Raw genomic sequence first — 27,666 nt, 5'->3', positions numbered from 1 at the left:
TTGTACTTTCTCTTTAATCAATAACTGAGTCGCATTAACCTCTTCTGTTGCGTTTTTTTGTATGAAACGCTAGTCAATGAAATTGCCTTTCGATCTATAGTGAAAAACTTCTCAAAAGCTTTAGTATTTCACTAATCGAAAGAGAGCGAGAAAGGAGAGAATATCTCACCTATGTACAAGTCCTGTAGTAATGATCAACGAGAATTATTCAAAACTGGATGGAAACTTATTGATTTTGTTGGAAAACTCTTGTACGAATCTTTGGAACGAATACTAGATCACCTGAAGAAATTTTTGTAAAGTTTCCTGTGAATCTTCCCCAACCGAATTAAAATATTCAAAAAATCTAGATTAAACCTTATGAATTTTCTTGCAAGAGCTCTTGTACGAATGCTTAGAAGATATTTTAGAGTAGAAATCGGTGAAGAATAAGTTAAAAAAGCCACTGGATGAAATCCTACGATAGGCCCTGGCAAAATATTCGGAGTCATTTCTGTGGGAATTACTAGAGGTAGTAGCGGTAGAGTACTCAAGAATTTATTCTAGCAAATGCTGGAGAAATTTACTCTAAGATGGTTGAAATATCGCTCTAGGAATTTCTAGGATAATTGGCGGAGAAGTTTCTAGAGAAGTTCCAAGAAAATATTGCTTTAGCATGATCATGAGCATTGATGACCGTACAACTCGTAGTTGCTCCGTGATTTACTAGAATCGAAATTGCACAAGAAACCAACAGATGGAGCTTGGGAGTAGCTAACCATCTTCAGTGTATCGAGAATTCCAAATATTATAAAGTGTGGCTTCCTTTGTTACTAAAGTCCGAGTATACTCGGACGAAGACTTAGCGAAGAAAAAATGTCAATTGAAATCCTCGAATCATGAAGCATGTATGCTGGAACCATAAAAAAAATCATGGAAACATAAGCACTATTCATGGAGTTTGCCATCTGTCATTTATGATTCCTATTTTTGATACGAAAAGTGGCAATTTCGGTCATGAAATCATGAAGCAGGGTCTGATATCATGAACACAGGTCATGAAAACATAAGCACTTTTAATGTATTCAGATGCCTTTCATTTATGATTCCAATTTTGGTGCTGAAAAGTGGCAAGTAGAGTTGAAGGGACACATCAACGATGTTGACCAAAATATTTTTTTTTTTGCTATTGGCAAAATATAGTTTTATATACAAAGCTCAAATTCCTTAACACCCCATTTTGCATTTTCGCCAAGAATCACACATTTTTATGATTATCTCAGAAATCTGCAATAGGATCGTCTTCATTGTAATTGGCTTTTGATATACACGCCGGGTACGCCGGTGTACGGGCCCAGATAGCCGTAGCGATAAACGCGCAGCTATTCAGCATGACCATGCTGAGGGTCGTGGGTTCGAATCCCACTGGTCGAGGATCTTTTCGTGAAAGAAATTTTCTTGATTCCCAGGGCATAGAGTATCTTCGTACCTGTCACACGATATACACATGCAAAAATGGTCAATCGGCAAAGAAAGCTCTCAGTTAATAACTGTGGAAATGCTCATAAGAACACTAATCTGAGAAGCAGGCTTTGTCCCAGTTGGGACGTAACGCCAGAAAGAAGAAGAAGATACACGCCGGGATAATGGTAGGACTGTATTTTGTTCAATTATTGGCATACTAGAAGTTGCTCGAATTGTAAGTGGAATTTTTTGTTCATTCCTTAACACCCCTTTTTACGGTACATTCACGGGAATTTTGCCAAGAATGTCATCGATATGATGACAAGGTTCCGAGGAATTTAAACGTTTTCAAAAACAAAACTATTTTTATAATTTCACTAGAAAACATCACCGATCGCCATGAGACACGTTGACTAAGGCGAAGAAAGTGACAGTTAGATTTGTGTAACGCCCTCAGCATAGGAATTCTTGCATAATAGTCACGATTTCATGACTTTTAGTCATGATATCATGAAACATAAAATTTTATGAATTCATGACTTTTTGTTCATGAATCCGGCAACGGATTATTTTCCGTGTACCACTTGATGAGCTTAAAAGGGTCCATTAGCAGTCGTCTACCGGGATTTTTTTTTGTTATAAGTACAGTAGTAAAAGATGAGCTTCATTCACAACGACGCATACTATCGGACGCAAAATTCTACGCCAAATACCTGATCTTCAATATTTTTGGAATTTCTACTGATTTTTTATACTTTTCAAAGATCCCAAATGCGAAACATCATTTTTTCACGGATATTTATTTTATCCAATCATATTTACGTGTAAAAGAAGCCTCAACCCCTTGAAAATGAAGTGGGCGTATTGCCTGGTTGGTGCGTATTATCCCGATTTACCCTAGGGACTCCTCGGGCAATATGCACTGCCCCGGAAAAACGCACCTTGTCAATTTCTCTGAAATAAACGAGTTTAAAGAGAAAAACACTGTGCGGATTGATGAAACGTTACAAATTGTTGACACTCTGAGAATTTGATACATTTTGAAAAACTTAACAGGGAAATAGAACAATAAATTCGAAAAGCACGATTCTGATTTCCCAATCATTTCGGCACATTTTCCTTAAGTGGTGCATATTACCCTAGGAACCTACCAGCTCTCATTACCTCGGCGCAGCCGATCAACATTTGGGCTTCATATATATCATAACGCTGAAATTGGCTGTTTTTATCACCCACCCACCTCCGCGTCACGCTTTTTGTATTGATACTTTTCAATTTCTGTATAAGCCGTGACAACGTTAGGACACCCACCCACCCCCTTAAGCGTTATGAAATTTGAGAATGGGCCCATTGAATATGAACAGTTATTAACATCCTGATGGAAACGCATTATACATTGTACAACGAGCCCACGATAAGAGAGCCTCTCTTATTTATCCTTTTTCATTATCCTGAACAGGACATTTCTCTCGAGAGAGCGATTCTCGCTTTCTCCAGAAAAATGAGTCTACGTGAAAATGGCGCGAAAACTGTTACTATTAGAGAAGTACATAGAAATGCCATGCTGCCGCGGAAAGCGCGAGAGCAGAGCATAGATAGAGCAATACGAAGAAAGCGCTTCAACTCTTCGAAGAGAGCAGTAGAATTGATTAGTAAAAAGTTGATTCATTCTTGTATGGTGCCAGCTTTGTGTTGTGTACAAACAAAAAAAAAATTACTTTCTGATAAGGGAGGAGTTCGTGGTTCTGATTCTAACCCACTATCTGTCCAGGAGTCAATCTTTTCTGGGGTTCAATCAGTGTCACTGCGATTCTTTCGAGTGGTGATCGGAGTTTCGTAATAGCTGTGAAGTAACATGCAGGCGGTGCAAAACCTTAGAGATGGAATCTGGAATCTCCCCAGTACTGTGACTAGTTTCCTTGCAAAAGAGGAGGCAGTCCCCAGTGCAAATAGTGATGATAGCAATAATAATAATAACATCGGCAGTAGCAAATCGATGACTAATAGTGATGATAGTGGTACGGAGAATCCCGATCAGAATAGTGCTGATGACATCGCCGATAAGATTGATTCGGATGAAATGGTTGTGGAGGAAGGCTTGGCCTTGGTCACAACTTCGACATCCAGTTCGCTCCTATCCAACGATGATAGCATACTGATGGAACGGTCCCATGCAATTCCATATGCCCTCATCAAAGAGCAGTGGCAACTGGTACTGGACCAGGAAGAAAACGTCACCATTCCTCAAATGGAAACAGCTATCCTGAAGTGCAAGGACCTAGTTCTACGGAGTAGGGACGATTCCATCGAGCGAAAGTGGTTGGTGCGACATCTGATTGAGCTGCGACATCGCCTGCGGGAACTTCAGGACGTGGATACCGATCCGGATGCGGAGCCACCGGAAACTAAGGTCATCCTAGGGCATCACTTTGTCACGCAGCGAAATGGTTCTGCTAAGCGGAAGTTACACTGTGACCATTGCGCCGGCATTATCTGGAACGTGGTCCAGGCGTCCTATGTGTGTGCCGGTAACGAAATAGATTACTTCCACATGTATCTGATAAGGACCGTTGATCGTTTCTCTCCATTTATTTCGACGCAGACTGTTCGTTTGTCGCTCATCATAAGTGCATACCGAATGTGATAAGGATTTGTGCTCACGTAATCACGACCGAGCGGACCCTACCGATCGAATGCATCTGTCCGGAGATTGGGTTGGCCTTTCAGAAGTACACCTGTGCCGAGTGCGGAACGCAGCTCAGCTATAGTGAGTATATATGGCATGCTTTTGGTACATTCGAATGATGTCCGTGCGGGGGAAAACGGATTAATTGCATGCAAGTTTTTAAAACGTAAACCAGTGCTGTCGTATATTTTTCGACTCTCATCTGTGTTCATTTTAGGTCAACCTTTAAAAATCTTGGTAATAATCTGTGTTGCCGTTTTTAGTTTTATATTCTAACAATGTGGTAGAACACTTGAACTTTTACAAACATATACCGTATGTTCTGAGTATATTAAATGGTAATCTCTTCTTATAAGTACAGGAAAATCAGCTCTAGATATAAAAGATTACAAAAATATTTTTTTTTTTTTTAAATCTTTATTTGAGTGTATTTTAACGCACGAGGGCTAGTTCTAATTACAAAAATAGATAGGTTAAACAAGTTTATAAGTTTATATATGATTGTTATAAAAGCTTTAAACGTAGGAAGATAATATGAGACTTTTCAATCAGTCGGTCTAGTTCAAATATTTACAAAGTCTTTTCATTGGGAAACACATCTTTATCGCTTACCCATTTCAATCTGAAATAAAAAAGCTTGTGTAATCAAAAAAAGCATATCTCTTCAATTTTGTATATTAAGTATAAGTAATCGAAATTAAAAATCAAAATTGATAAAAAGTACAACATTTTTGTTTTATGACTGTAGCGGTCATGCTGCTCAAAGGTAAAGGGAGTCTATAGAAGCAAATGATGGAAACGAATAGGTGCATAGGCGTCGCAAGGGACTGACAAGATTGAAAATTTTCAATTAGGTGGTGAAAATTGAACAAGCCATTTTACAGTCAGTAAGCATCGAAGCTTCTATTCGGAGTTCTGTTTGATCTATCGACCTTGACGCTTGCTCCTACGGGGGCGAGCGACGGAGGCAGGATCAAACATGTCGCGCGTCGGTCTAGTAAGTGAAAAAGTGGCGAGATCGGTTAGTTCTTTTTGATCCTTTGACCTTGACGCTTGCTGCTGGGCAGTGCGTCAAGAAAGCCAAGTTTTTTTTCCTTTTCGGGTCGCGCGCCTATTTTTTCTGAGTGCTTTTATATAGCCGAGCAAACGAGTGAGGCTGAGAGTGGATTGTGGCTGCACAGTGAAGGATAAAGGATCAATTGGTGAGCTCGTTTCAGAACAGAACACCCCTTTTTACCTTTATTTTTGTAATTAAAAAAAACTTTGAATGGTTCGAAACTACAATAATACAATAACAATAACACATGCTGGGGCCCAGATAGCCGTAGCGGTAAACGCACAGCTATTCAGCAAGACCAAGCTGAGGGTCGTGGGTTCGAATCCCACCAGTCGAGGATCTTTTCGGGTTGGAAATTTTCTCGAATTCCCAGGGCATAGAGTATCTTCGTACCTGCCACACGATATACGCATGCAAAAATGGTCATAGGCATAGTAAGCTCTTAGTTAATAACTGTGGAAGTGCTCATAAGAACACTAAGCTGAGAAGAAGGCTCTGTCCCAGTGAGGACGTAACGCCAGAAAGAAGAAGAAGAACACATGCTTTCGTCCTGACAGCTGTAGGAATGTTACATTTAGGTATTTGTTCAACAAACTTTGAATGGTTCGTCACATCAAGTGTCGGCATAATTTTCACTACATAGAAATTGTTCATATCAAATGAAAATATTATATTTACAAATAAGCATGTATATATCTCACAAATCATTATTTATCATGGTCTAATCGCTTATCAAAGTGAATCCTGTGACCCAACGATTCTTCCCATTAACAAACATCCCTCCCAGTAACCTTTGTGGAGATGCAGAGGCAAACACGGTCTCCAAATAGCAAAGGTTACACACTAACATTCTTCCCCCCAATCCCACCTGACTGCAAAAACGTGGCCGGCGCCGTTATTGACCCTGTATAAATAGAGGCACTGAATTATGCACATTGAAGAAGATTATGGCCAATCCCAGCCGAACTTCTAGTTGATTCTTTGTGCATTTTCACTGACTTCGGTCAATCACGGAATAGCAACCATTGATATGTGTAGTCAGTCTAAGCTAAGCTAAGCTAAGTAAGCATCGAAGCTTCTATTCGTTTCCATCATTTGCTTCTATAGACTCCCTTTACCTTTGAGTCGCATGACCGCTACAGCCATAAAACAAAAATAATACAAAACAATCACGGTCGAAACCTTCTCCTATGTTTATGAAAAAAAAGTACAACATAAATCTAACCTCAGATTTTCTTCAAAATTATAGAGTCGATTTATGAGTGTAAAAATCCGGATCTCAGGCTGAGATGCAATAAAGAACAGGTGCTCAGCGCAATAATTCAATTTTGAAAAGTGATCCGCGAGCCAACAGATTTGAAAACCCCTGCTTTAAAGTATCGCTCCATCGCATTCTTCCAAAATTGTAAATAGAGATCTGCAATTTCTTTAGGAGATATCTTTATTGCTTTCGTTTCAACAGATTGCTACAGAAAATTTCTAGAGATCTACAAACTCTTCAAGAGATTTCTTCGATGCTTTCCTTTGGAATTTCCTAGAAACTCCTTTGAGAAGCAGGAAAATTTCCTCATCAAAAGATGGTAAAGTTTTTTTACAAGCTGGAATCACTAATTTCAGAAGCAGGAATGGCTAATTCCAAAAGCTAGAAGAGCTTCACTGAAAAGCTGCTACAGCTTATAAAAGAATCTTCTTCAGAAGTTGTAGAAGGTTATCCAAAAGCTATAGAAGCTTCTTACAGAAGCTGGAATACCTTCTCTACAAAAGTTGGAAAAGCTTCTATCCAAAAGTTTAAAAAGCTTTTTTCCAGGAGCTGTAAAAGCTTCTACCAAAAGCTGCAGAAGCTTCTTCCAGAAGCTGGAGGAGCTTCTTCTAAGAATTTGAAGAAGCATCCTTCTTTTAAGAACTGTAGAAATTTTGTCCTAGAGTCTGGGACAGTGTATTCAGGGTGTCGACTCAATTTCGCAAATAAAATTCCCTGACTTTCCCTGACCTCCCAGTTGTTTTCCAGAAAAATTCCAGACCACTGAATTTATTATTTTGAACCGAAATAAGTACGATTTGTAAAAAAAGCTGCATATCCAACGATTTGTATTATGTTCAGTTTATTTTATAAGTTGTATGAATAAACTGTGCAAAAGTTTTTACTTTACTGATAACTTTCTTCAGCATTTATTCAAGTTTATGTGATAAAACTGGGCAATTTAGTACCAATTTACTTTTCAAACTTAAAATCCGATGTACTCAGCTACTGAAGTACCTCCCCAGACAACCAGAAGTCGCAAAACAGTTCACGAACAAAGTCGTTTAGTTACACAAATTTCATCACACCCGCACTACATGGTGGATGATATCGTTCGATCGATGAGTTACCTCGCATAAAACGCTATTTTATGAGTTCATACGTACATTTCATCTCGTCCCGTATAGTTGTACAAAGTTATTCGGATCAATCCGTAGCAGCTGTCAAATCAACTTTGTTATCATAAATTAAGTCGCATAAGAGTACAGACTAGTTCGCAATAAAATTTACACACTCGCATTGCATGTTGTTTTTCATCATATAAAATATGCACGTATATCGCCTCCACTTTTGTACGTATAAGGCCTTTTCGCAACATCTTATACGTGAAACTTTGCACATAAAAGCATCGCATAACGCAAAAGATGATTTCATTATACGTACATTCTGGTTGTCTGGGTCAGATATAACTTCATCAAATTTTAGATACTTTCCTGATTATGCCTGATTATAACTTTCTTATATATGACGCAACACTATTGCGATCATCCACCATGCTTTTTTAATGGAAGAAAGTTATCCTGAAATTTGGATATTTCTTTTTCCATATAAAATTCTAGTCATTGGCAAAGAACTATCTTGGAGAATTGCTTCAAAGAATTACATGTAGATTTCTCGGAAATTCCTTTTGAAATTCTTTAACACATTTTTCCAGATATTCCTTCAATACTTCTCCATGAACTCTTCTTAGATTTCCCCTAGAAGCTCTTCATCTCCAGGTTTCCCTAAAAAATGCCAGAAAATGTCCTTCAGTCTTGAATTTTTACATTTGGAATTGCTAGGATTATTTCAGGAATACTTCTAAAGACATTTTCAGGAATCAAATAGATTTTTTTTTCAAAATGTTTTCATTTTTTTTTTTTCTTGGAATACTTTGAATAATTCGCGATGATTCGTTACATATAATTTATTTAAGTTAATATTTTGAGATTCCGATATGAATTACGCCTAGGTTTTCTCCCCTAGGAATTTATCTGAATATTCCTTATGCGATAAAGGAAGTCAAGCTTAGAATTTTCCAGTTCACAGATTAAGAGAACCTGAGAATCATTTGCGTTGAAAGTTTGATGGATTGGTTGCATTCTGGTGATGATCAAATGATCAAATTTTCAGCTCAGAGCGCTGTTTGGTTTTCTAGGCTTTCGAGGTTTGGCTTCGTTTTATAATCATCTTAACGAAATGCATTCAGGGATTGAATAATGCGCTAATAATAAGTTTTCTGATGTACCTCTTGAATTTGTTGTGCCTCCAGCAATGGTTCGAGGAACTCCTCTAAGAATTCTCCTATGAGTATCTCCAAGTAATCTCACAAAATGTCAATAGATTATCAAGCATATTATTTCAAAGAATATTCCTGAAATGTCTGCTTTTCAGTGGTATTCTGGATTCCCAAAGAAAAATCGAGGAATTTTGAAAGGAATCCTCAGAAGTTCTGGAGAATTTCCTGGGTATATTATTAGAAAAAAAAAACTGGACTCATGTATATAAAATCTCCTGATAAAAATCCTGATTAAGGCGGTATCATCTGAAAAAAAATGTTTCAAGAAACATGAAAAAATCAGAAAGCATCCTGTCCATACCCTTACATCTGAAACATACCTGTTTTCAACAAAATTTTAGTTTATTCATTTATTTTCTCATGTTGCAATTTTACATCAAATATAACAAAAGTAAAACTGTCCAAAATATTCAACCGAAAATATGTACCATCATCAGGAGCACAAATCTAGAAAACTTTTACAATGTTCAGAGCTGAATAATTGTTCGATTGATTACCCCCAGCGAGTAACCAACCTGTCTTTTTTTTAGAATAAACTAATGTTTGATTCGCCAGATGTATGCTCTTGAACTTTAAAGATACGGCGTTTATTCACCTTGACTTAAATACAAGAATCCTTATGTTTTTTCTATTCAAGTTTTGCCAGTATTTCATTGATATTTTGTAACTTGTAACGATTTACATGATCAGATGGAGTGAACTCTATTTTTTTTTCAAGATTTTGACCAAAATGCGCGAAACTAGGAAACGAGTTGATCTAGGAAACTTTAGAAAACAAAATTGTTGAAGCACTTCACGCCAATTTCGAAGAGGTTGTTCGGTAGTGCTTTTTATTTCAGAAAATTTGAATTCTGAGGACGCGGTAAAGTTCAGTTTACTCTATTAAGATAAAGAAGAGCATTTTTTTAATGGTGAAGTTTTTGAAATTTAGATTATTTTCGATATATCGTATTGGATGTATATATCATGATTAATAACTATTGTATTGTTGACTTAACCTGATCGAAAATTTTGCAGACTCTTTTGGTATTTATTTATTTAGGTTTACATCAACAGACTATGTATAGTCCCAATGATATTAAAAATAAAAACAATAATACATGGTATATAACAAAATAAACGTGACAAAACATTGAATATAAAAAAGTCAAGATCGTAAAACATTTCAAACTTAAAATAAGTCTTCAGTTCCTCCGGCCAGCGAAAAGACTAGACAATTTACGGCGAAGCATATTTCGTGTCAGGTGGAAATCGAAGATCGACGCCACTCGATTAAAAACACGTTGCAAATCATGAACAGCATTGCTCAATCCATAATTGGTGCGACGAAATGGAAGCCTCATCATCGAACTATTCAGCAGTGGACGAGGTTGCACGATATTGTAGTATTGATATTTTCCCTGACCTCAAGTGAAATTCCCTGACTTTCAAGAACAAAAATTGAATTCCATGACATTCCCTGACTTTCCAGGTTTTTCCAGGTAGTCGACACCCTGTTATTCTTAGAAGCTGGAAATGCTTCTTCTTAGAAGCTGGAAAAACTTCTCTTATAAGATTCTTCTTAGAAGTTTGAGAAGCTTCCCATTAAAAATTGAAGAAGCTTTCTCCTAGAAGCTCGCGAAGCTTCTTCTAAGAAGCCAAATAAGCTTCCTTTTGCAAGCTGGAGAAGCCTCCCCTTAAAAACTGGAGAAGTTTCTTTTAAGAAACTGTAGTAGTTTCTAAGAAGCTGGAAAAGCTTTTTCTAAAAAGCTTGAGAAGCTTCTTATGAGAGATTTTTTCTTAAAAGCTGAAAATGCTTTTTCTTACAGAAACTTCTTACAAAAGCTGGTAAAGCCTTAGAAGCTTCTTCAAGAGGCTAAAAAGTTTCTTTTAAGAGTCTAGAAGAGCACCTACTTAGAAGCTGGGGAAGCTTCTCCTTAAAAGCTGGAAAAGCTTCTCTTAGAAGCTGCAAAAGCTTCTCTTAGAAGCTGTGAAAGCTTCCCTTAGAAGCTGTGAAAGCTTCCCTTAGAAGCTGTGAAAGCTTCCCTTAGAAGCTGTGACAGCTTCCCTTAGAAGTTGTGAAAGCTTCTCTTAGAAGCTGTGAAACCTTCCCTTAGAAGCTGTGAAAGCTTCCCTTAGAAGCTGTGAAAGCTTCCCTTGGAAGCTGTGAAGCTTCTCTTAGAAGCTTTTAAAGCTTCTCTTAGAAGCTGTGAAAGCTTCTTTTAGAAGATGTGAAAGCTTCTTTTAGAAGCTGTGAGAACTTCTCTTAGAAGCTGAAAAAGCTGTGAAAGCTTATTTTAGAAGCTGTGAAAGCTTCACTTAGATGCTGTGAAAGCTTCACTTAGAAGCTGTGAAAGCTTCATTTAGAAGCTGTGAAAGATTCTCTTAGAAGCTATGAAAGATTCTCTTAGAAGCAGTGAAAGATTCACTTAGAAGTTGTAAAAGCTTCTCTAAGAAGCTGTTAAAGCTTCTCTTAGAAGCTGGAAAAGTTTATCTTGGAAGCTGGAAAGCTTCTCTTAGAAGCTGGAAAAGCTACAGAAACTTCCAAAAGCTGAAGAAGCTTCTACCATAAGGTGAAGAAGCTTCTTCCAAAAGCTGGAAAAGCTTCTCAAATTTCCTCCAGAACAGAAGTTTGAAAAGCTGGAGCTGGAAAAGCTTCTTCCAGAAGCTGGAAAAACTAATCCAGAAGCTGGAAAAGCCTCGTCCAGAAGCTGGGAAAACTTCTTCCAGAAGCTGGGAAAGCCTCTTCCAGAAGCTAGAAAAGCCTCTTCCAGAAGCTGGAAAAGCCTCTTCCAGGAGCTGGAAAAGCCTCTTCCAGAAGCTGGAAAAGCTTTTTCTAGGAGCTAGAAAAGCCTCTTCCAGGAGCTGGAAAAGCTTCTTCCAGGAGCTGGAAAAGATTCCACCAGGAGCTGGGAAAACTTCTTCCAGGAGCTGGAAAAACTTCTTCCAGGAGCTGGAAAAACTTCTTCCAGGAGCTGGAAAAGCTTCTTCCACGAGCTGGAAAGCTTCTTCCAGGAGCTGGAAAAGCTTCTTCCAGAAGCTGGAAAGGCTTCTTTCAGTAGCTGAAAAAACTTCTTTCAAAAGCTGGAAAAGCCTCTTCCAGGAGCTGGAAAAGCTTCTTCCAAAAACAGAAAAAGCTTTTTCCAGAAGCTTCATCTAGATGCTGTTGAAAAGCTAAATTCACAAGTTATGGAAAAGCTTCATACATAAGCTGTCTGAAATCTTCTTCCAGAAGCTGTTCAAAAGCTTCTTCCAGAAACTGTTTAAAAGCTTCTTCTAGAAGCTATTCGAAAACCGTGGAAAACCCTCTTCCAGAAACTGTGGAAAGCTTTTTCCAGAAGCTTTGAGAAACTTTTTCTAGAAGCTGGAAAAGCTTGTCCTAGAAGCTGGAAAAGCTTCTCCTAGAAGCTGGAAAAGCTTCTCCTAGAAGCTGGAAAAGCTTCTCCTAGAAGCTGGAAAAGCTTCTCCTAGAAGCTGGAAAAGCTTCTCCTAGAAGCTGGAAAAGCTTCTCCTAGAAGCTGGAAAAGCATCTCCTAGAAGCTGGAAAAGCTACTCTTAGAAGCTGAACAACCTTTTCTTAGAAGCTGGAAAAGCTTCTCTTAGAAGCTGGAAAAGCTTTTCTTAGTAGCTTGGAAAGCTTTACTTAAAAGCTGGAAAACTTTCTTCCAGAAGCTGGAAGAGTTTCTTCCAGAAGCTGGAAGAGTTTCTTCCAGAGGCTGGAAAAGCTTCTATCAGCAGTTGGAAAAGCTTCTTCCAGAAGCTGGAAAAGATTCCACCAGGAGCTGGAAAAGATTCCACCAGGAGCTGGGAAAACTTCTTCCAGGAGCTGGAAAAACTTCTTCCAGGAGCTGGAAAAACTTCTTCCAGAAACTGGAAAAGCTTCTTCCAGAAGCTGTTCAAAAGCTACTTCCAAAAGCTGTTCAAAAACTAATCCCAGGAGCTATTCAGAAGCTATTATAAAGCTTCTTCCAGAAGCTGATTGAAAGCTTTTCCAGAAGCTGTTTAAATGCTTCTTCCAGAAGCTGTTTAAATGCTTCTTTCAGAAGCTGTTTAAATGCTTCTTCCAGAAGCTGGAAAAGCTTCTTCTAGAAGCTGGAAAAACTTTTCTGTCGTGAGCTGAGAGAAAGCTTTTCCTAGAAGCCTGGAGAAGCTTAGCTTTGTTGGAGGCTAAATTGGTACAACTCATTATTATTTTAATATATTGAAAAGATGTCTGTGCTTGGGAAACAGATTGATTGCATGCAATCTCGCTTAACCATTGAACTAAACCATTTTTTTTTGTTCAATCAGATATCTCCACAACATTCGGCTGCTTCGGAGTAGAGCTTAAAGCAGGTAAGTGACGACTTAAACTATGATTCGCAAAAACCATCCTATCCCTTGTCTAATTGTGTCCAGAAAAGCTCAACGCAACCGTGCCCCGCTTATGTGACTACTCGGGGCTATACTACTGCCCGGCCTGCCACTGGAACGACACCAGCATCATTCCTGCCCGGGTCATGAACAACTGGGACTTTGTACCGCGTAAGGTCGGCCGAGCATCGCTGCAGCAGATTCGACTCTTGTACGACAGACCGCTCATCAACCTGGAACAACGTAATCCACGCTTGTTCCAGCTGGTGGCCCTCAAGCTGGGAGTGGTTAAAGGGATGCGCCAAAAACTGACCCAAATGCGACGGTATCTGATGGTTTGTCGGATCGCTGACGAGCTGCGGCTGGTTCGGGAAAACATCGGAGACAGACGGCACCTGATGCAGACCGTGGACATGTACAGCGTGGCGGATCTGGTCGGAGTGGAGAACGGGACGCTGCTGGACTTTCTGCGCAAGGTGCTCGTGGTCTTCGAGCGACACATTAGGAATTGTGTGGTGAGTATAGTGACCTTTTTGGTGATGGCTTAGCTTTAACCGAGAGTGGACCATTTGGGATAACGTCGTTAGGCTTAATGACCATTTGACATATTGGTCGTTTGGCATAACGGCTATTTACGGAGTTGGTAAGGAGTAATTCCTATATTAAATGCTGGGGAAATTCGTAGAGAAAAGTCTGGAGGAACTTCATGACGAATCTTTGGTCCTTTATGCAAAATGGCGTTATGTCACCCAGACCACCCGTTATAACCACCGTTCCTTTTACAGATTTGCTCGGGCAAAGCCTATATATGTGAAGTTTGCAACAATGACGAGATACTGTTCCCATTCGACGAGACTGCCATCGCTTGCACCCGCTGTAATTCGATTTCGCACCGATCATGCCACGCTCGGAAAAACCGGAGTTGTCTCAAATGTAGGCGTCTTCGGATTCGCGAGCAGCAGATGCGTAACGAAATCCTGGATGCCGCCAACGGAAACTAGAGATCTGTAAATGTTCACTGCATTGGACGTCACTGGAAACGCTTTCGATACACCAGCAGTTTGCACTTTTGGCCATGTTACCTTTACCAAAGCTACTGAATAGAAGCGTGCACGAAATTGTTTTTGAAATATACTACACTGTACAAAATTGTATTATTCATAAGTATATCACTTCATTTCAAACCTTCCTTAGTCCCTAACAATAAGCAACAAATTAGGGCTCCATGTCGTTTTCGACCTGAAAATTCAAACAACTCGCAAAAATCAGTGTGATGACCGATGTCAGTTCTGTTATATTTGAATAGAAGGCACACTTGTCTCATTTCTGAAAGCTTCCGTGAGACCTGAAGCTGGCCACTGTGACCACCTTGAGTCTGCTACATCTAGAAAGTATTTTCGGAGACCTTAACCTTTACGTTCCCGAGCTCCGACCAGGCATTTTCAAGAAGCAGCCACTTCGTCAATTTCCATTCGATTTTTTTTTAATTTGAAGCTACCCTCAGTTTATCTTTAAAAGGTTCCAGTTATTTATCATAAATGGATAATGCTGAACTCGGAACAATCCCGGAAATATTCCGGGTCACGACGCACTGTGTATTATTTTCTCGATTTCATGCGCTTTTTGAAAAGCGCCCAAACCGTTGATTTTAGCGATATAGTTTGTTCGGAGAAGTTTCTTGGTATATTAAAGCGCAACTTTTGACGAAAAAAAAATTGTGATCAATCCACCTAGCAGTGAGATAGAAAAACTATTTTTTTTAAACATATAGATAGACATATGGTGTCTTTGGCAAAGTTGTAGAATTGGCAATTTGAAACAACTTTGTCGAAGACACGATTTTTCTATCTCTTATACTTTTTGAGATATATGCCGTTGTATGTGAATGGCCCCTAAAAATCATACTTTTTATCATAACATTTTTCCATAATTTTTAACATTTTTTGTGTTTTCTACAAAGTTGTTTGTCATGAAAAAACCCGTGTTTTTGATGAACATATCATCACTCTATCTTTTGAATTAACTAAGTTATTCATGAATTACTCTTTTTTCAAGGGGTAGTTTAGGCTTCTATAACTGGCTTCGGCGCAAAATGGCGCAGACAACACTTACAAATCATGAAAGTACCATATCTCCCCTTTTGGCATTTGATAAAAACTTTTGTCTATAAGCGTCTTTGCATGGGTTTTTACTATCAAACAAATAAGCTTTATTAAAACGAATTCGACTGATAAATCTTTTATTTTAAGATATAGAGAGGTGCGATGTTCAGCAAAAAACACGCGTTTTAAGATGTTGAACAACTTTGTAGAAAACATGAAAAATGTTAAAAATCTTGTAAAAGAATTACGAAGTTTTTAACACAAAGTACACAAATTTGTATGAAAAAACTTGTTTAAAATAATTTTTTTCTCATAACTTTTTTCTTAAATATTTACAATTTTTCATGTCTGCTACAAAGTTGTTCAACATCTTAAAACGCGTGTTTTTGCTGAACATCGCACCTCTCTATCTCTTAAAATAAAAGATTTATCAGTCGAATTCGTTTTAATAAAGCTTATTTGTTTGATAGTAAAAACCCATGCAAAGACGCTTATAGACAAAAGTTTTTATCAAATGAAAGTACCATCATGATTTGTAAGTGTTGTCTGCGCCATTTTGCGCCGAAGCCAGTTATAGAAGCCTAAACTACCCCTTGAAAAAAGAGTAATTCATGAATAACTTAGTTAATTCAAAAGATAGAGTGATGATATGTTCAGCAAAAACACGGGTTTTTTCATGACAAACAACTTTGTAGAAAACACAAAAAATGTTAAAAATTATGGAAAAATGTTATGATAAAAAGTATGATTTTTAGGGGTCATTCACATACAACGGCATATATCTCAAAAAGTATAAGAGATAGAAAAATCGTGTCTTCGACAAAATTGTTTCAAATTGCCAATTCTACAACTTTGCCGAAGACACCATATGTCTATCTAAATGTTTTAAAAAAATAGTTTTTCTATCTCACTGCTAGGTGGATTGATCACAAAACTTTTTTCGTCAAAAGTTGCGCTTTAATATACCAAGAAACTTCTCCGAACAAACTATATCGCTAAAATCAACGGTTTGGGCGCTATTCAAAAAGCGCATGTGTTTTCAATATAAAGAATTTTTTTATCAAATGAAAATAATATCAGACGACTTTATTCGAAAGTTGTTAATATTGCTAGATTATATCCGTGCGAAAAATGTTAGTTTTGACACGAAAAATAAATGTGAAAAAAAGTGAGCGGCTGGTACACTGATGGTAATTTCTGGCTAGATTATTGTGTAATTTCTAATGAAATCCTTAACAAATTCTAAGATTTTTTTTATTTTGTTGCACGTGGAATTCCTCCATTCGTAAATAAGCGGTACGATTGACGGAATGGACGTTTGGTCGAATTTACTCTTCTAAAAATGGCAATAAGTTGTTCTCTTTTCTATACTGTTAAAATAATTATTGACAGTAAATATGCCAAAGGTCCGTATGCCAAAGGGATAATCATTAACCCCTCTACTAGCAGCTTCATTTTTTTACCGCAAACATAATATTTAAACCGCGATAACTTTATTGTTTCTCGATATTTTTGCACAATTTTTTTATAAGTTTTCATAAAAACTCTTCTAGTTCTAGTTCTAGTGTCGATATTAATCATTGGTCATCAGGATCCGGTGATTCTTTGAAGTAAAGAAGCGTAGCCATGACCCACGTGAATATCTCAGGTTACATAATTTGCATCGTATTCGGATAAACACTCTTCGGAACATCAATGAGAATATTTTGTGAAAAAAAATGAAGCAATTTGGTGCAGCCGTCTTTGAGTAATGAGTATTTAAGTTTGTGGTACCACGCTGACCAAATGAAGATCTTGTTAATATAAAAAAAACATCATATCGTAATTTTTAGATACAAAGGTATCGACCGTGATAATTATATTTAATTTGTTTACCGGCATATCGGTCTCGGTCTGTAGCAAGAAGAAGAAAGCAATGAATGGATAGGTACCGTAAAAGAACGGCGAGAGAAATTTGATTAGATGTTGAAGAGAGCATACCATACCAAGAGGGCATAAAATACCATATGAAACAGTATTACTTGAAGTGAATGCGGTTAGTTGGTCTTATTATCCTTGGGTGAGACATCCCCCATGACCCCTCCCCCTTTTCTAGGTAACGGAAAAAGCGTGTACACGAGGAGTTCAAAATTGACATCTAACGGATATCTCAACATCTAAATGAGCTAGAAGGTTGGTGTCTTCGGCGAAGTTGTTCAGCAGAACAAGCGCTATCTGGCGAATAAAAACATCTGATTGAGAATTCATCCGCTAGGCAGTGCTAGTGACAAATTTTATGCAATCATCTGTGTCTCAAGATCCTTTTAATTCTTTATTAGTATCATTCCAAACATTACATTCATTTCTTATATCTAGGTGTTCTGTGTTATTAGACAACACTATCATCCTAATTTGGTAAAACAAATTTAAGATTTTATTAACATTTTGTTAACCACATATTACATTTCATTTGCCGTAGCAGTTCAGATTTTTTACAGATGAGTTGATTTCACCTGCTTATAAGAGAAAAAAAAACATTTTCAATTTACTTAACCTAACTTAACCTAAACATATAACGCATTAATCGTGTCAATAGAAGATTTTTGCCTGAAATTATTGATTATTTTATTTGACATTTGTTCCCTTGTTTCAACATTGGATATTCTGTGTAACTCATTGGTACTATACCAGGGAGGAATCTTCAGAATCATTTTCAAAATTTTATTTTGAATTCTCTGCAGAGCTTTCTTCCTGGTATTACAACAGCTAGTCCATATTGGTACAGCTGGCTGGCCTGAAATTTGTTTGAATATCAAAAGCTTGTTATTAAGACAAAGTTTTGATTTTCTATTAATAAGTGGATAGAGACATTTTACATATTTATTATATTTGGCTTGAATGTCCTCAATGTGATTTTTGAAAGTTAAATTCTTATCTAGCATGAGCCCTAGATACTTAACTTCATCTGACCAATTTATTGGAAACCCTCTCATCGTGACAACATGTCTACTTGAAGGTTTCAAATAAAGAGCTTTTGTGGGAATATTATTAGTTGAGTTTTGGAAGCATTAGGAAACATCTTCCATTTTTGCAAGTATGAAGTAAAAATATCCAAACTTTTTTGCAATCGACTATAGATGACACGCATGCTTCGTCCTTTGGCGGAGAGGCCTGTGGATCAAACAAGGATTTTTGACATCCCTGAGGTAACTCAGGTAAGTCAGATGTGAAAATATTGTATAATATTGGTCCCAAAATGCTGCCTTGAGGAACACCAGCTCTTACAGGAAGTCTTTCAGATCTGGAGTTCTGATAATTAACCTGAAGTGTACGATTTGACAGATAACTTTGAATTATTCTAAGGATGTATGTTGGAAAATTAAAGTTTTTTTAATTTTACGATCAAACCTTCATGCCAAACACTGTCGAATGCTTTTTCTATGTCTAGAAGAGCAAGACCAGTAGAATAGCCTTCAGATTTATTGGAACGGATCAAATTTGTTACACGTAAAAGTTGATGAGTGGTCGAATGTCCATGGCGGAATCCGAACTGTTCATTGGCAGAAATTGAATTTTCGTTGATGTGGGCCATCATTCTGTTCAAAATGACTTTTTCAAAAAGTTTACTGATGGAGAAAAGCAAACTGATTGGACTATAGCAAGAAGCTTCTGCAGGATTTTTGTCTGGTTTTAAAATTGGAACAACCTTAGCATTTTTCCATTTGTCAGGAAAATATGCTAATTGAAAACATTTGTTAAATATATCAACTAAAAAATGATAAGCTACTTTCTGGAAGTTTCTTGATGAGGATGTAGGAAATCCCATCATCACCAGGAGCTTTCATATTTTTGAATTTTTTAATAATAGTTCTCACTTCTTCCAAATCAGTCTCCCAGGCATGAGATGACTAGAGTCGGTTAAGACCAAATCAATCGTAGATGGATTACTAGAAGAGGAAAAACATGTAGAGCTATCAGGGTATTGAACTGAGAAATATATGAATGTGGAGTTTAGATTATCTCCGGGAATGGAATCACCCTCTACGTGGTGCACGCACAACTTACCCAGGCAACTGCCAGTTCACAAGTGGGTAGGTAGAATGAATGGAAGTGTACAGGTGACAGTTGATTTTCACTCAGGAAACCGATTGCTGTGATCAATCCTATTACCATATTTTAACGCGGTGGATTCTATATCTCACATTCTTCCTCTACTCCAAAGAAATTGCAGTTAAATTTCGAAAAATGAACGTGTTTCATTCAATGGTAGTTGAAAGTTTTGATAAAATTCCTCTTAGTCAATGTTCACACTTATTACAATATATTACATTGAAGTTGATTCATATGGTTTTGAACTGAAAGAGACTCGCGAAAAGAAAAAATATCAACGTCATATGCAGCCCAGATTCCGCTGTCACGAAACTTCAAATGCAGCCCGTCGTTTTTTATGGCTGAAAAAGTGAAAAGTATTGTATTCAAAATAAACTGTTAATAAAAACCTCAGTCAGTGGAGCAGATTTTTCCAAAGTTGCTGATAAATCTAAACTCAAGACTAGTTATTCATAATGTCTGCTACGTTTGCTGACATGAAATTTCACTCAATAGGCTATTTCTGCTTCGGTGTGATGCAAACGCAATAGTTTTTTGCTGGGATGTTCATGTGAGAGTTTGAACGGCTTGCGCATGATTGATCTAAACACAAAGTGGAATAAGGAAAAACTCAGCAATCACAGAATAAGAAGACCATCTCCGCGAGTCTCGTCTCAGGTTTTGAAGAATCATTCAGTTAGTTTGATCATCAATTATTTTTAAATTTGTTTGAATTCAAGTTTTCTTTATCTTACCAATCATCCTCTCGGTCGATATAATGAAATTTGCATACAATATCTCGGCTGGTGATACATTTTTTAGCCCTGGGCTAGTTCATCTCGGGACCAACGGCTTTACTTCCCTTCCGAAGGAAGTCGTCACTACAACTTTTTTGTCAGTGACTATCTCGGGGATGGGATTCGATCCCAGGTCCTCGGCGTGAGAGGCCTCCCTTGATTCTTTAACTGTACAAGTACTTTTTTTTCTCATTCATTTATTTTTCTATACTTTAATCTGACCGTCGAAAAAAAAAACAAGCCTTTGGTAAACAAAACCGTTCCGGTAAACTTTGTACTGCATCAGAAGTTTTACGTCAATTGCTGAGCTTCGCACTCATGGCCACACCCATGGCACCCTAGATTGCTGTCAGCACGTTTCAGGTATATTTGTATAGTATATGTATTCAACGGGTAAAATATAATTATCAACTTTTGGTGTATGACCTGTTGACATTATTGGGTCTCGTCCTCCTTCGAGACAAACAATCCAGGTTTTTACGAGCGCTAATGGCTGCCGCAAATAGGCTCGCTTTCTGGTAGGGATCAGACCATATGACGTTTGGCTTGGGTCCGTTCGATATAAAACAACCCAAGCCAAACGTCAAATCCACTGATCCCTACCAGAAAATGAGCGTGTTTGCGGCAGTCATTAGCACTTTTAAAAAGCTGGATAAGCTCTCAGTCTATTTTTTTCCAAATAAAAATAACGTAAGCGTCAAGTCTTGCTTGTTGACGTCGGATATTGCCGGCTCTATTCCCCCACGGCAAACAATTAATAGTCCATTTTACGAGACGTTTTTGAACAGCTGATCGCTTATTTTATGAATGAAATTTTTTGGTGGTGTCGTAACGTGTGAAAGTAACAGCAGTATCATCAGTGTTGAACTTTCGTAAAATGGACTATTGTAAGTTTCCGATCTACCATTGGCTACAAGCAAAACAACAAGACTTTTTTTTAAGGCACTCCGTGCTTGTGGCCACTACTGTGCCGGAATCAGTTTATCTGTATCTTCCTTACCGATACAGTTCTATTTTTAACTAATCTATATTTACATCTGCTTTCACTCTCCTGCTCTTTTGCTCTCACACCGAGTGATCTGCTGTTGGTCCAATCGATTTCCATAAGCCATAGTCCATTGCTCTTGCGGTGGTTCGTTTTGCCGTGTTCCTGAGTCGTTTGAGGCTAGCTGCCTGCGAAGTGGGTCAGTTTGTCTCAGTCACCATCTGATACTGACGGAGTATGGATGTGCTCCCCTAAGCACGGTCCTCCGTGCGCACTATGGCTTATCAGGTGGCCAATAATCAAAAAAGTGATGTGCCCCAAATTTCAATTCTTGTTCACCATTTAATTGTAAACATGTCTGCTAAGAAATCCCCAAAATATTAGGGCATGATTTGCATTGCACACTCAGATATGAGGTGCCAAAGTTGAGCCTAGGGAGAAAAACTTGTTTTTATTAACAAAAACTATGGTTTACTCAAATGAATATAACTTTTTTTCTATAATACTTAAAAAAAAAATGTTTTTACCCCATTTGAAAGCTTACAAAAAAGGCTTCCTAGAAACAATAAAAAATAAAAAAAAAAAGCTTCAAAATAGTGGCTTTTATGATGCTTTTTATAAAGCGGTAAAAAAAATCGAATAAGCTTATAGTTAACACATCGAGTACTTTTTTGTCCCAAGTTGTCCCAGGCTTAAATTCAGTTCCAAGGGTACATTGAGATGTAAACTAAAGGATCGTGAAGAATTTAGCTGCACAAATTTGCACTTTTTTAATTTAAGGCTTTTTAAATTTTGCCAATATTTTTAACCATTTTCTATTGAAAACAGCTAAAAACTAATTTAGAAAATAACTGAATATCGCTAAATCATTCAGATCACCATTTCTATGTAAGTTTTAATATTTATAATGGTTTGCACAACGTTAATCGCATAAATGGCTTATATGCATTATAAGTAACAAAGTTTAATATTTCGCTATAGGCCCTATTCAAAAGTTAGTCTCGAAAACTTGTTTTTGAAAACAAAACATCAAATTTGTATCATAAAACTCATAAATACGACATGAGATGGAAAAAATATTTTTGGCCGCCAGTCTGTATGGAAACCGCCCATAGTGGTGCGGCGTCTTCTGGTGGCTGGACGGGTAACTTTTTTGGAGGGGCCGGGAATTGAATCCATGATCTTCCGCTTATGAAGCGAAAGCGTAATCTCAAGGCTACGGACCCCCCTAACAAGATCAACTTATACCGTTTTTTTTAAAGCAAACAATCTTTTCACGGCAAACAATATGCTATAAGCTTTTCCAGCGCAGAGTCGTTTTCTTCCACGACAGAAAACATGCTGAAAGCATCTCGGGAGCGGACATTACCGAGAGTAATATTCTCCTACGGTAAACTACACGCTGTAATATTTTCGGTAGCGGACATTACCGGGAGTACTTCTCTCCCACGACAAACAACACGCTGTGAGCTTCTCGTGAGCGGACATTGCCGGGAGTAATCTTTTCCCACGGCAAACAACCAAGGGTGGTACTGGCGGCTCTTTATCGCTACCTCAACGTGTAGCTGGTTCTAAAATGTATACAACCATACAAAATTACGACCAAAAAATGGTGAAGGCGTAATCAATTTTGTCAAAAACATCCATTTTGATAATTCAGCAGAATTTTCTGATTAAATTTCCAATAGCGCACTGTAGTAGCACGTAGCAAAGAATTGCTAGCAAACAATATCCTTCAAGCGCATTTATTACCTGTAATCTTCAGAATAATATTTTTTACTATTCCGCGTTGAGCCTTAAAACTGGTTCTGGACTTAGGTTGGCGGCTTTTCAATTTTACTCCCATTTGACAGCCGCCCTCCACCCTTGCAAACAACACGCTGAAAGCTTTTGGCAGCGGACGACAAACAACACGCTGTTAACCTCTCGGGAGCGGACATTGCCGGGAGTAATCTTCTCCTACGGCAAAAAACACGCTGAATAATTTCGGGCTGCGGACATTACCGGGAGCAGTCTATTCCCACGGCAAACAACACGTTTTAAGCTGTTCGATCTGACATTTGCACAAAGCAAAACAACAAGATCGACTAAAGCTACTGGAATTTTTACTTTTCAATCACACCATTGCAAACTCTCGGTTTGTCCTTGGCGCTGAAACCTTTTATTGCATTACTTTTTCTCATTATTGTTTTGCACAAGCAGGGGTAGAATGAATGGAAGTGTGCAGGTGACAGTTGATTTTCACTCAGGAAACCGATTGCTGTGATCAATCCTATTACCATACTTCAACGTGGTGGATTCTATATCTCACACTGAAGAGCACTCATCAAATAAAATTCTGCCGTTGGAATTACTTTGAGAATTATTCCATGACCGATGTTTGGCATTAAAGACACCAATGACAAAAAAATGACTTATTGCGAGTAAATTTTCGCAAGCCAGTTTGGAGCAAATTAACTTTCTGTCCAGAGCATTGAAAAGGCAATAGGCAGATATGAAAGTATATTTACCAAGCTGTGTTTCAACAGAAACACCTAAAGTTTCAAAAACTTTAGTTTCAAATTACGAAAACAGTTGATGTTTTACACGCCTATGAATGATGATTGCAACTCCCCCACAAGCCCCATCAAGTCGATCAATACATACGATAAACAAAAAAGTTAGGATCTCTTTTGAGTTTGAATCCACACTCAAAATAATCCAAACGTCATTATTACGTGAAAAATCACGTAGATCAGTCGAAATTCATTTTACCCTGACTTTACCTAACCGGCTTTGTAGCCGTGTGGTTAGTGTCACCAAGCATTTAGCCACATCGTGCTATGGAGTGTGGGTTCGATTCCCGCCCGGGCGGAAAACTTTTCGTGAGTAATGTTTTCAAACTGTGCCACTGGGCGTTGCATGCTAGTCCGTTGTCTAGTGTGGTGCTTCCTTCAAAGGGCAAAATGCCCACTGGAAGCATTAACGTCTCGGTGTCTTTAAACTAAGGTAATAATCAACAGATCATATATAATCATCAAATAGATACCCGGTTATTTTCACTGTGGTAGCCTATTACGCTTACGTGAAAATCTCGTAGGTACTGAATTCATTCTTACGAGGTTTGACAGCTGCACTTTGGGTTCATTCTGTGTTCAGCTCAAATGTAAACATGGTGGCCATTAGTTTTTGCAAGAGGTTTTTCGATATTCCGTTTGATTGTTTTTAAGGTAAATGTGGTTTAGATGCTGGATAATGCAGTAATAATTAAGAATTTATCTAATTATCTAGGAACACAGCAAGACCGACACGCAATCTTTGGAACGAACCAGCTCTTGGGGTGTTCGGCACTGGGCTGAGTTCAACGGAGAACGTGCGTTTCTACATAAATGTTCGAATGCAGCTAGCCCATATCGCGAATTCAGTGGTTCAAATCACCTACCAAATTTATCCTGGGCATCGATTAAATTTAATAAATATTTTAATCTCTAGCTTGTTGCATTTTTCTCCAAAATGAAAAAACAAAAAACTTACGGAAGCTAACGCAATACAGGTGGTTTCATTAACATATGTGAATAACTTTTAATGAAAAATTATGTGGGATTTATTGGGTAGCTTCGTAACAACTACTTGAAAATCCACGAAGCTGTTACGTGAAACTCCGATGGAACGGATGAAGTCCATTAGTTCATGCGTTCATTTGGTGCTACATTAGATCCACGTAAGTGCTACGTGAAAAGTGCGATGGAAAAAAACCACGTATGTTTTCACGTAACAATGACTTTTGGATTTTTTTGAGTGCAGGTTTCAAATACGTTTCAGTAATAACTGCTGTATGCCCGTTATTAGCTGTAAGAAAATTAAATAGCTAGTCCTCTTTACCATTCAAGGAACGAGCATTCCAATTTAAAATATTTAAATTTATTTGGATCCATTAGAAAAACGTAATCCAATAACAATTTGATTAGTAAATTTTACACCAACTTGGACTGCTTCAGTCATAGTGGTGGCTTTGAACATTGCATCAATCATTAGATTAAATTGTTCAGTTAGAAAATTAAAATCAGAGGCAGACATATCACTTGAAGTGGGTACATTATGTGATGATTTTCCTTTAGAATTTTCGATAGACGAAGAGGCGGAGTTTCCTGTGGCGACAAAGTTTTTTTCATTTGATTTGAAACAATTAGAATAGGTACTCGTAGTATGAAAAGGGGAGGAGTTCTAATTACCTGCTACGATATCGGCAAAGGATTTTCCTTGGGTAGATACATTCGAAATCAAAAGATTCGAACGGCTACCCGACGGATTAAAATTAGTTTGTGAATGAGCATGATTATTATCTTCCTGATGGGTATGATTCTTGGTCAAGCGATCGGTAACTGAACAATGAGCATTGTTCGATACTCTACCAGGCAAATTCCGGAAACGACCGTTATCTTAACGGATATTACTGTTCATCTGCCTGACACGAGCCTCGACGACTCGCCTACGCGAAGGGCAAGCCCAAAAAATTGACTTATGGTTGCCCCCGCAATTTGTGCATATGAACTTATCGGTATCTTCTTTCACAGGACAGACGTCTTTAGCGCGAGAAGAACCTCCGCAAATCATGCATTTTGCATCCATGCGGCAGTTTTTTGTTTCATGACCCCACTTTTGGCACCGACGGCACTGAGTGGGGTTCAGGTAATTTCGTCCAGGTTTCTGAAAATGTTCCCATATCACACGGACATCGGACAGCTTTAATATTATTTAGATCACTTTTGTTAAACTGAACTAAATTATTCCAATTTTGATCACTTCAGGTGACTTATAGTCAGTTGAGAGACCTTTCAAGACGACTTTGAACAAACGAAAAAAGTGATAAAAATGTGCTTCTTCTCTTCAAGATGTTTGAGAAGAAGTTCGCGATCTTTGAGAGTTTCCGGCAAAACGCGACAGTCTCCTTTCTTTGCGATTTGGAAGGAAATTGATGGAGTTCAAGATCTCCTACCTAAATCCCTAAAATTCGAAACAACTGACCACGATAGGCGGCACTCTTTGCTTCCTCACTTGAATTGAAGAGTCTGGGCTAGAGGCTGCTTCGATTTGGTGTTCGGACAATTTGTCTAGAGCATCGAACTGATTGCTCACTTCAATGCAATTATCATCATTATCAGGGTTCTGAATTATCGTATCAATGATGCGAAATCTACGATTTTTCGCACGTAAGGAGAATGCTTTTTCGCTTCCTCACGTGAATATCTTTTTTCGCTCACATTTATTTTCCCTAGAGTTACGATGGAGGATAACCGAAAATCTTTCCACTCCGGGGATAATTTCTTTTTCACCCCATCATATATTTTCGCTCACCAACTTCTCCCGAGAATTATCACTATGTAGATAAACAAAAACTGGTGCCGCCGACGGGATTCGAACCTACAACATTGCTACAAACAGCCGCCATGCGTGCACGCTATCCATGCTACCACATCAACTTGACGAAACCAGCAGTTAATTTGATGCATAAAAGCAACTGCTGCTTGTGGCGATGGACACATGAAAAGTTCTCCATGGAGAGGAGAATGATAAAATAAAATTCTCATAGCTGCGGAGTTGTGCCATTATCTATTTTCGCTTTGTTTTGTAGAAGGATAATTTCGCAAGGCAGCTTTTCGCTGAAAATTGTGGTGATGGAGAAATCCATTATCGCGAGAGTGAGTGAGAATTCGGAAGCTTGATCATTATCCATTTCACCCTTGGAAGAAAGTGCGCATTCCGGAGAAACGTCCTTATACTTCCATTTTTGCCACGTGCAGGGCCGTCCATTTTCAATTCATTGAAAGCATTTTCAGTCCCCAACTGACTGACTCAAGCTTCCCTTTCGATTGAAACTCTACTGTTTCGTTTCAATCCGAAAAACATTTTTTTTCATCGCAGCAAGCGTAGTCTTTCATTTCTTTCGTGCTGCCTGTGCGTCGCGCGTCATCTATCAGAACCTCACCGCAGCGAGCTGGTCTTTCAATCGGTAGTCTCTAACTTTAGAAGCTGATTAATTCAAATAAACGACGTGGTGGCCCGCATACTTTCTCTATCTTAATTTATTACCTAACAAGTTATATACATTACTATTGCAAAAAATCGGTAAAATCCAATTTGAAACATTTTGATAGATTTCAATGAAATCAAATGAAACGAAGTTCTTACTCTTTCATTTCATCTTTCTTGTTTGCTGCTTTCAAGCAGGTAACGAAACGAATGAGTGGTGAAAGAAGAACGAAGCGACGCAGTTGTTCGTCACTATCGAGACGACGCAACCAAGCCTTCGTGTTTCACAAAATGCTTTCGAAAATGCACAGCCCTGGCCACGTGTATAGTCAATGTGATATAGACAGTTTCAAACCCCATTTTTTAGAAGGAAGTTGTGAATTCAGAGAATCACCCTTCCTTTTGTTTGTAGTTGATACCATGTTTAGTGAATAAACGAAAGAAGACGTGACCTTCTAAGAGGTTTTTTTTCCCAAGACGGTTTAACACCGCTAGCTTTCACTAACGGGTCCAACGAAAAATAGAAGACACGGGTCCTAACAAGGATCGTAAATAAATCAATAAGTACGATGCGCACTGAGCATTTTGATTTTTTTTTTTTTTCATTTG

The 27,666-nt window shown here is 38.1% G+C and overlaps 1 protein-coding gene across 1 annotated transcript; it reads left to right on the top strand.

Annotated features, from left to right (window-relative positions):
- Window positions 1–2,843: 2,843 nt before the first annotated feature.
- Window positions 2,844–14,250, top strand: LOC110675665 (differentially expressed in FDCP 8 homolog). The gene is made up of 5 exons (XM_021841255.1): window positions 2,844–3,971; window positions 4,046–4,210; window positions 13,034–13,078; window positions 13,142–13,611; window positions 13,882–14,250. Exons 1-5 carry the CDS (start codon window positions 3,299–3,301, stop codon window positions 14,095–14,097), a joined length of 1,569 nt encoding a protein of 522 aa, XP_021696947.1. The 5' UTR covers window positions 2,844–3,298; the 3' UTR covers window positions 14,098–14,250.
- The last annotated feature ends 13,416 nt before the right edge of the window (window positions 14,251–27,666 follow it).

Source organism: Aedes aegypti, chromosome 2 (genome assembly GCF_002204515.2).
Source record: "Aedes aegypti strain LVP_AGWG chromosome 2, AaegL5.0 Primary Assembly, whole genome shotgun sequence".
Classification (NCBI taxonomy): Eukaryota; Metazoa; Arthropoda; class Insecta; order Diptera; family Culicidae; genus Aedes; species Aedes aegypti.
Note: the sequence above shows the minus strand (reverse complement) of the source record. Positions and strands in the feature narration are given on the sequence as shown.

Coding starts and splice junctions, on each gene's coding strand:
- LOC110675665 (XM_021841255.1), top strand. CDS start 3,299: ATGCAGGCGGTGCAAAACCTTAGAGATGGAATCTGGAATCTCCCCAGT. Junction 13,079..13,141: donor CGGAGTAGAGCTTAAAGCAG/GTAAGTGACGAC, acceptor AATTGTGTCCAG/AAAAGCTCAACGCAACCGTG. Junction 13,612..13,881: donor GACACATTAGGAATTGTGTG/GTGAGTATAGTG, acceptor TTCCTTTTACAG/ATTTGCTCGGGCAAAGCCTA.